Source organism: Sesamum indicum, linkage group LG8 (assembly GCF_000512975.1).
Source record: "Sesamum indicum cultivar Zhongzhi No. 13 linkage group LG8, S_indicum_v1.0, whole genome shotgun sequence".
Lineage (NCBI taxonomy): Eukaryota > Viridiplantae > Streptophyta > Magnoliopsida > Lamiales > Pedaliaceae > Sesamum > Sesamum indicum.
The window spans coordinates 365,318-374,581 of NC_026152.1; the positions used below are offsets into that span (position 1 = coordinate 365,318).

Below are 9,264 nucleotides of genomic sequence, written 5' to 3' on the forward strand. Positions count from 1 at the left end.
TAAAGTCAAAAGCTACTTTTCTTCTGTGTACATACCAGTTTCAATTAATGAGGACCCGAACGGCGTCGTTACGCTGTCTTATTGCTTAATGCTTACCAAAAAGATGTGAGGTGATATACCAGATCTGGTAATTTGTGCCTAGTAAGTCCGACTACCATGTCCATGTACTATTTGGGCTTCAGAAAATAATACGAGTTTAGTATTTTCTTGTTCTTGGGTTGATTGAAATGGTAATAGATTTCTGGGCTCCATATGTCATTGTGAATAAATTCAACCCAAAAACTTTACTTCTCAGCCCAATTAACTTCATACCATGAAGAACAACTATATCTGAGATGACTATGGGGATGAGATATCCTACGTCCATAATATTTGTCCTTGTATTTTCCCATGTCCGAATTATGTAAAAAAGCCTTAACTAAACATCCAACATAACACATGATGATGATGATTTCATTTTTGCAGAAATTATTCTCTGAATAATTGAAAACACTTATAAAGAAACAATTACAGTTATTTAGTTGACAATTTGGAACGCATCTGGGATTTTTCTTTCTAAAGAAAAGGGAGAAACTGCTCTTTAGCTTAGAAAGAGAAAAGGAAATAATAAATTAGTTGCATCGTGAAAAGGTTTATGAAATGTGTCAATGGATGATTCCCTCCCTCCATACATTGAGGAGAAAAGAATTCCCCCATTGCATATTTGTGTGTATGTATTTCATAATTTTGGGTATGAGCGGTTGGCCACACGAATCCAACTATTGTCTCTCAAGGTCAATGCAAACAAAATTGTCAAACCCACCCAATCATTCTACACATATATCACTACCATTTAATAAATAAAAAGACAAAATGGCCAACACCTAACCACAACGCCGACCATAGTCTATAATATTATCATATTTGATAATGTGTTGAATATCAAGTTTATATAAAAAAAAGAAAAAAGAAATCGACAGAGAGAGGGTCTGCAAAGCAACCTCTTCTCTTTGGATCTCTCAATCATACTGATATTATTCTATCAAGTCAATGGTACAGGTATCTGATTCAGAAAAAGGATAAGGAAAATGACCTTTTCTTGCAGTTGTTGCCCATCTGGATGTCTTAATTCCTTCCCCCTTTGTCCTTCATTTCTTCAAACTGTTGATATAAGTAACCATATTTTCAAGTCACTTTTTTCTTGGGAACTTCTCCCGTTCTTTTTGATTGCTCTTGTAAGAAAGTAATGAGCCAGCTCCGTGCTAATCCATCTACCCACTTGATTCCTCCAAAGACACAACACCAATACGATGATTCGGCATTAGAAGGTACCTACACCTTCTAAATCTCTAATGTTGTTAACTTGATTTTCTTTTGTTTTTTTCCATGTTAACAAGTTGTTGATCATTCAGTGTCATCTAGTGATGAGGGATTTAATGGTTTTAGTCTTTTTCAAGAGAGTTAATGCCGTGTCATGGTACAAAGGAGTTTACGGATGTTGGAAACTTGAAAGACTGAATTTAATGATTGATTAATGTTAATTTTGTTGTTCAGGGGTGACAGCCAATATAAAGCTGTTGCTAAAACTCATCCAGGATCATAAAGATGCCTGTGACAAAGAGAAAAATGACAGCAGGAGGATGCTGAGGGTGGCCACAATGATTACCATCCTGGATAATGTAAGGGACAGAATCCAGAAATCCCAATCCTTTGGCAACAAAAGATCAGAAGCTGATCTCAGGAGGTGCAACACTGATCTGAGGCCTGATAACAGGCAAAGCGGTGAACCGGCAGTGGATGAAGAGAACGAGAGGCTGAGAAAAGAGCTGAACACAAGCTTGGCCGCACGGAAAAGCCTCCAGGCTATGTGCTCCAGCTTCGGAAAAGAGAAGGAGATAATGGCTGCACAGCTCTCAAGGAAGGTGCAAGAACTGAATGGGATGGAGGAACTTGTTAATGATCTTAAGGCACAAAATCAGACATTGATGCAGAAGGTACAAGAATGTGTTTCCAAGCACAAGGAGAAGAAATATGGTGGCGTTGGAGGAGGAGAATCACAGGGGAATGTGGCCCTGCAAGAGCGCAACAAGGCACTCTCGGAACAGCTTTTGAAGTCACTCGACGGATATCGATCTATGAAGAGGAAGCTGAAACTAGCACGAGAGGAGAATGTTAAGATGCATGCCACTATGGATGAAATGAGGGAGAAGATCACGAGAAGCCTCGAGAGAGTTGGAAGCTTTAAAGAGCGTCTATCGCTGTCTTCTGGAAGCAATCCACAGATTGATGTTCAAGAGGAAATCGTAGCACTGGAGAGCATGTTTGAGTGCTTCCAAATGATGGTGGCAAAATATGATAAGAAGCAAGGGGAATGCATTCAGCCCAAGGGGGAGATCAGTGCTTGTAAGCCTTCTGTTCTAGCATGAGAAGAAGAGGCAAATTAGGAGCAGAGACACAGGACCGAGTCTAATGTCCTTACTAGTTTCTTCCATGCTCATGTATTAATTAGTTTTTCTCTAAGTGATAGCAAGGTAATAAGATATAATCAGGTGAAAGTTAAGCAAAGAGGAGCGTTTGTGTTATACATTTCTTCAATGCGTGGAAATGGCTGCCGATGATGATTCGTGTAGCTCATTAGGCTGTATTGTACTTAAATAGCTGTCCATTAGTGTTTTTTTTTTGGCATTGACAGCCTAATAAGTTTTGGGCAAGGTTTGTGATGGATGCATCTACTAGTGTAGAACCTATTTAGATCAACATTATTTGTTCCAGCAAGAAATTTTTGGCAGAGGAAACAAGTCCTTTGACTTGAGCAGTACTAAATGATCACCCGATGTTCTTGTTGAAGCTGCAGCATTCTGATTGACCCTAGATCCCATCTCCATGCTCTGACTAAGTTATCCATATGAGAAGCAGCTTAAATTTCTGCCAAAAGAAAGCAAAACGATACACGAGCTGCTGAATTTCACAAAATCATAAATACAGAACTTGGGTAGAGATTAAACTTGGTCAAGATAGTCTCTCATCCTCATTAGTAAACGGTATTTAGCACAGAAGAATTGAGGCCGACCGTAGGAATTTAATTCTGTAGGTTATGTTGTAAGTTTCAGTTTGAGGATCAAACATAATAACATCAAAAGCATCATTTTTCAAAATGTTAGGGGAATATTCCTACCACATTTCTGTTTTCTGGCGCGCAACGACATTTCCTTTCATTTTCCGGTACTGAGTTAAACTATACTTTCGAGATTGGGCCTTGATAGCGACCATTTGTAGCTTCTCTTTTTTCATGGATTGAGTTAGAAGAAGGTGAGGGATCGAGCATTACTTAACTTGGATGGAAGTAACCATCAAATATGGGCTGAATGTTATTGCCCAAACTGTTAAGTTGTGAAGATTGATTTGAAGAAGAAAAGGATAACCTGATTCAACTTAGAATTCCCAAGTTGAGTTGGAGAAGGATAACCCGATTCAAAGTTGAGTTGGAGAAGGATAACCTCATTCAACTTAGAAATCCCAAGTTGAGTTGGAAAAAGGATAAGTCATGGCTATATATACTACTCTTATTAGCATTGTTTTATAGAGCAAAGTAGAATAGAGTAGAGAGAAAAGAAAGAGTTGAGACGAGGGTGAGTGTTGTCTTTCACGTGTGGTGAAGACTTGCATACAAGTGTGTGTGTGTTGTACTCCTCAATTTTTCTCCTCTTTGAGTGTTTTCTCCTGGCTTGGTATCGCCCCCAGACGTAGGATTTATATCCAAACTGGGTTAACAAATTCGTGTGTCTTTTACTGCCTTCATATTCCACCTGTTATCCATCTTAACCCGATCCATTTCCTAACAACTGGTATCAAGAGCCTGGTTCAAGGAGTTAAGATGGAGGGAAAGTTTCCAGTCGAACGGTTCAATGGTTCCGACTTTGGGTTTTGGCGTATGCAGATGGAGGCCTACCTGTACGGGAAGGACCTGTACGAACCACTTGCAGAGAAGTCCGAGAAGACGAGTGATGAAGAATGGAAGGTGCTCGATCGAAAGGCGATGAGCGCAATAATCCTGTCGCTCTCTCGGAATGTCGCCTATCATGTGAAGGGAGCAAAGAGCACGAAGGAAGTTCTACAGACTCTTGCCGATATGTACGAGAAACCCTCAGCAATGAACAAGGTTATGCTGATGAAAAAACTATTCAGGTTGCAGATGGAGGAGAGGAAGTCGGTGGCCGATCACCTCAATGACTTCAACCAACTCACGACACAGCTGGCGTCTGTGGATATCGTGTTTGACGATGAGGTAAAAGCGTTAATTTTGCTTTCATCTTTACCTGACAGTTGGGATGTGGTTGTTACTTCAGTGAGCACTTCGTCTGGGAAGGAGAAGATGAAGTTCGACAACATCAGAGACATGATGTTGAACGAGGAAACCCGTAGAAAGCAAACGGGTGGATCATCTGGCTCTGCGCTACATACAGAGTCCAGAGGGAGACCTGACACACGGGGTAAATACCGTGGAAGGTCAAGGTCAAGGTCCAGGGGGAAGAACAAGGGCAAGAAGGAGATGGTGTGCTGGAACTGCGAGAAGCCCGGACACATGAAAAGCGAATGTCGGGCGCCAAAGAAGGAAAAGGAGGGCCGAACAGCGAATGCCGCGACGGAGGAGATCACGGATGCACTCTTGTTGAGTGTGAGCAGTTCTTCCGATGATTGGGTTGTGGATTCAGGGGCCTCATTCCACTCATGCAGCAACAAAGACATCATGGAGCCATACACCTCAGGTGATTTTGGCTTAGTTTATCTTGCAGATAACAAACCCCTCAAGATTGTAGGAAAGGGAGATGTGCGGATCAAATCAACGAATGGGTCATGCTGGACCCTACATGATGTGAGACACATACCAGGACTGAAAAGGAACTTGATCTCAGTCGGACAGCTGGATAGTGATGGATTCCACACGACGTTTGGAGACGCGAAGTGGAAGATCAGTCGGGGAGCAATGACTTTGGCTCGAGGACTAAAGTCGGGAACGCTCTACATGGCGGGAGGATCCAGTTCAAACATCCCCTTTGCAGGAACTGTATCGCAGGCTAACCTGTGGCACAATCGCTTGGGCCACATGAGCGAGAAAGGAATGAACGTGCTGAAGTCGAAAGGACGGTTGCCCGAGTTAAAATCGGTGGAGGTGGGTCATTGTGAACACTGCGTGTTCGGAAAGCAGAAGCGGGTGAGCTTCTTGACCACAGGAAGAACTCCGAGGAAAGAAAAGTTGGAGCTTGTTCACACCGATTTGTGGGGGCCAGCACCAGTGTCATCTCTTGGTGGATCAACGTACTACATGACATTCGTCGATGACTCCACTAGAAAGGTATGGGTGTATTTCTTAAAAAGAAAATCTGATGCCTTTGATACATTCAGGAGATGGAGGGCACTAGTGGAAAATGAGACAGGTCTACAAGTGAAATGTCTCAGATCGGATAACGGTGGCGAGTACAACAGTGAAGGTATCAAGAATTACTGCGCCGACCATGGAATCCGAATGCAGAAAACAATCCCGGGGACACCTCAGCAAAATGGCGTTGCTGAGAGGATGAACAGAACACTGAATGAGCGTGCGAGATGCATGCGATTGAAGAGCGGACTACCAAAGATGTTTTGGGCAGATGCAGTCAACACGGCTGCTTTCTTGATCAATCGAGGGCCTTCTGTCCCGTTGAACAACAGGATACCAGAAGAGGTATGGAGTGGTAAGAAAGTGGATCTTTCTTTCTTACGTACGTTTGGTTGTTCAGCCTATATTTTGAACGATGATCGGACTAAGCTGGATGCTAAGTCGATTAAATGTACATTCATTGGGTATGGGACTGACGAATTTGGGTATAGATTCTGGGATGATCAAAACCGGAAAATAATTCGTAGTAGGAATGTTATATTCAATGAGGATGTAATGTACAACGACAGGAAGGTAAGCCCGGACGATGACAAGAAGGAAAGGGAATTTGTTGATCTCGATATTTCAAATTCCGGGATCATGAGACCAGCAGATACGGATTCAGTGGGAGTTCAGACGGACGAAACCGAACAAACGGAGATAGAGCCAGAACCAGTATCGGAGGAACCGATTACTGAAAGCAGCACACCCTTGGCACTGGGTCGAGAACCGAGGCTGAGAAGGGCCCCAGATAGGTACTCCCCCTCTCTTTATTACTTGCTTTTGTCTGATTGTGGAGAACCCGAATGTTACGCAGAGGCAGTCAATGATGTCCACAAGAGCAAGTGGGAGCTTGCGATGAACGACGAGATGAACTCGTTGAAGAAAAACAACACATGGGAATTGTGTCAGCTCCCAAAAGGAAAGAAGGCCCTACAGAACAGATGGGTCTATCGGGTTAAGGAAGAATCAGACGGGAAGAAGCGGTACAAGGCAAGACTCGTAGTAAAGGGATTCCAACAAAGATACGGTATTGACTTTACTGATGTTTTTACACCTGTTGTCAAGTTAACTACTATTCGTCTTGTGTTGAGCATGGTAGCGGCAGAGAACTTGGAGTTACAACAGATGGATGTAAAGACAGCCTTCCTACACGGGGATCTTGAGGAGGAGATATACATGGTACAACCAGAGGGGTATAATGGAGATGATCAGCAGGTGTGTCGCCTGAAGAAAAGCCTGTATGGATTGAAACAGGCTCCGCGGCAGTGGTACAGGAAGTTTGACAACTTCATGCTAGAGATAGGTTTCTCTAGATGCAATGCTGATCATTGCTGCTACGTGAAGAGGTTCGATGAGTTTTTTATCATTCTACTCCTGTATGTTGATGACATGTTGATAGCAGGATCAAATGTCAAGGAGATCAATAGGCTCAAGGATCAGTTATCGAGGAAGTTTGACATGAAAGATCTTGGCGAAGCAAGACAGATATTGGGCATGAAAATCACAAGGGACAAAGGTATTGGTAAATTATGGTTATCTCAATCTGATTATATTGAGAAGGTATTATGCAGATTCAAGATGGAAAATGCAAAACCGGTTGGAACGCCATTGGGAAATCAGTTCAAACTATCCAACAGTGATTCGCCCCAGACTGACTCCGAACGTGCAAAGATGAGAGTCACACCGTATGCCTCAGCAATTGGGAGCCTGATGTATGCTATGATCTGTACTCGACCGGATATAGCACATGCAGTGGGAGTAGTTAGCCGTTTTATGAGCAATCCAGGAGTGATGCACTGGGAAGCTGTGAAATGGATTCTTAGGTACCTGAGGGGTACTAAGGACCGAGCATTGGTGTTTGGTAAGGGCAAGCTTACCTTGTTTGGGTTTGTTGACGCTGATTTTGCAGGGAGTGACTATGACAAAAGGAGGAGCACTACAGGGTACGTGTTCACATATGGCGGTACAGCCGTATCCTGGGTCTCAAAGTTGCAGAAGGTTGTCACACTGTCCACGACGGAAGCTGAGTACGTGGCAGTTACTGAGGCAGCTAAGGAGCTCATTTGGCTGCAACACTTGTTGGGTGAATTAGGGAAACCTCAGGTAGATGTGATTCTTCATAGCGATAGCCAGAGTGCGATCCATCTGGCAAAGAATCCCGCGTTCCATTCGCGGACAAAGCACATCGAGATCAAGTACCATTTCATCCGACAACTTCTGGAGAAGAAGGCACTGCAGCTGGAGAAGATCCAAGGAGAAAAGAATCCTGCGGACATGCTGACCAAGGCGGTTGCGATGGCGAAGTTGAAGCTGTGTACGGCTTCGACTGGCCTTGATGACTAGAGTGGACAAACCCGGCGGTACCAAGAAAGAAGTGGAGAAAAGCTAATCAATCTTCAAGTGGGAGATTGTTAAGTTGTGAAGATTGATTTGAAGAAGAAAAGGATAACTTGATTCAACTTAGAATTCCCAAGTTGAGTTGGAGAAGGATAACCCGATTCAAAGTTGAGTTGGAGAAGGATAACCTCATTCAACTTAGAAATCCCAAGTTGAGTTGGAAAAAGGATAAGTCATGGCTATATATACTACTCTTATTAGCATTGTTTTATAGAGCAAAGTAGAATAGAGTAGAGAGAAAAGAAAGAGTTGAGACGAGGGTGAGTGTTGTCTTTCACGTGTGGTGAAGACTTGCATACAAGTGTGTGTGTGTTGTACTCCTCAATTTTTCTCCTCTTTGAGTGTTTTCTCCTGGCTTGGTATCGCCCCCAGACGTAGGATTTATATCCAAACTGGGTTAACAAATTCGTGTGTCTTTTACTGCCTTCATATTCCACCTGTTATCCATCTTAACCCGATCCATTTCCTAACACAAACCCACCAACTTTCCAAGATCATTATCATCAGGAGAACTTGTCGTGATGTTTCCACCTTTAGTTAGTTTGGATGAGCGCTGTGATGAAGTTAGGAGGCTCTACAAAAGACTACTTCCACATCCCCAAAATAATCATTCATGCTACTAGTAAAGTCATTCATCAATTTGATTGTCTATAAACTGAGTGTTGTAGTTTGCAATTTCATTGAATCATTTTGGAATACTGATACAGGAGATACAATGAAATAATTACTCATCCTTTAAAAATAAGGAAAACGCTAAACACTCCGAGGATTCTCGTCATTTTACACAATAACCTCGACCTCAATACTAATTTAATCAGTTATTACTAGTTTAACTCGAGATATTCATTCTGAACAGTACTTCAAATCATAGTCAAGATCAGTTGAGGTCGTTAAAAACTTTGACCCAAATAAAATACTAAAATTTGAACATTTAACAATATTAAAATTGTCAAACAGATTAACTCCTTTTCTTATTTTTCTGATAAAATAAAACTGATTGCATTTAGAACAAGTAAAGGAACAGCGAACATTTGGTCAATAATTGATAAGACACCTACAATACTGAAACCAACTTAAATTTTCATTTATTCTTGAGAAAGAATGAGAAGGATTGTCCTCCTAATAAAGCATATTGATAAAAGGCTATCATCAAATATTAAGGGCAAGAGAAAATATGGCATCGCCGGTGAAATATTTCACTCTGGAGCGGCTGCAAGTACTACAAATACAATGGTTGCATGGTTCGCAAACTAATCAAACTCCTACAATATAAACTGCAGACATTAACTAGCAAAAAATAATAAAAATTATATATGATCGATCACAGAGGTAGTTGGTCAATCAAAGAGTTCCCATTGGGTTAGGACTGCAGGAGAGGACTCAAAGGTCTCCCACTTGGTGGTTACAACCACAGCTTCTACTCTCTCCTTCCCATTTGATTCCTTCAGCACATCTAATGTTTCCACACA

General features: G+C 42.1%; 2 protein-coding genes across 2 annotated transcripts in view; one reads left to right on the top strand and one right to left on the bottom strand.

Annotated features, from left to right (window-relative positions):
• Window positions 1,070–2,699, top strand: LOC105167275. Its single transcript, XM_011086920.2, has 2 exons — window positions 1,070–1,307; window positions 1,534–2,699. The coding sequence occupies exons 1-2, from the start codon at window positions 1,226–1,228 to the stop codon at window positions 2,403–2,405; spliced, it is 954 nt and encodes a 317-aa protein (XP_011085222.1). The 5' UTR covers window positions 1,070–1,225; the 3' UTR covers window positions 2,406–2,699.
• Window positions 8,867–9,264, bottom strand: part of LOC105167276 (BAG family molecular chaperone regulator 2) — a gene marked incomplete in the record, with an annotated part of 2,086 nt that continues 1,688 nt past the window's right edge. Inside the window, 1 exon segment of the mRNA XM_011086921.2 lies at window positions 8,867–9,264. Coding sequence (XP_011085223.1) covers window positions 9,133–9,264 — 132 coding nt within the window.

Bases quoted from the DNA above. Each gene is read 5' to 3' on its own strand.
- LOC105167275 (XM_011086920.2), top strand. From the start codon at position 1,226: ATGAGCCAGCTCCGTGCTAATCCATCTACCCACTTGATTCCTCCAAAG. The intron at 1,308-1,533 runs GTACCTACACCT...TTTGTTGTTCAG, and splicing joins CGATGATTCGGCATTAGAAG to GGGTGACAGCCAATATAAAG.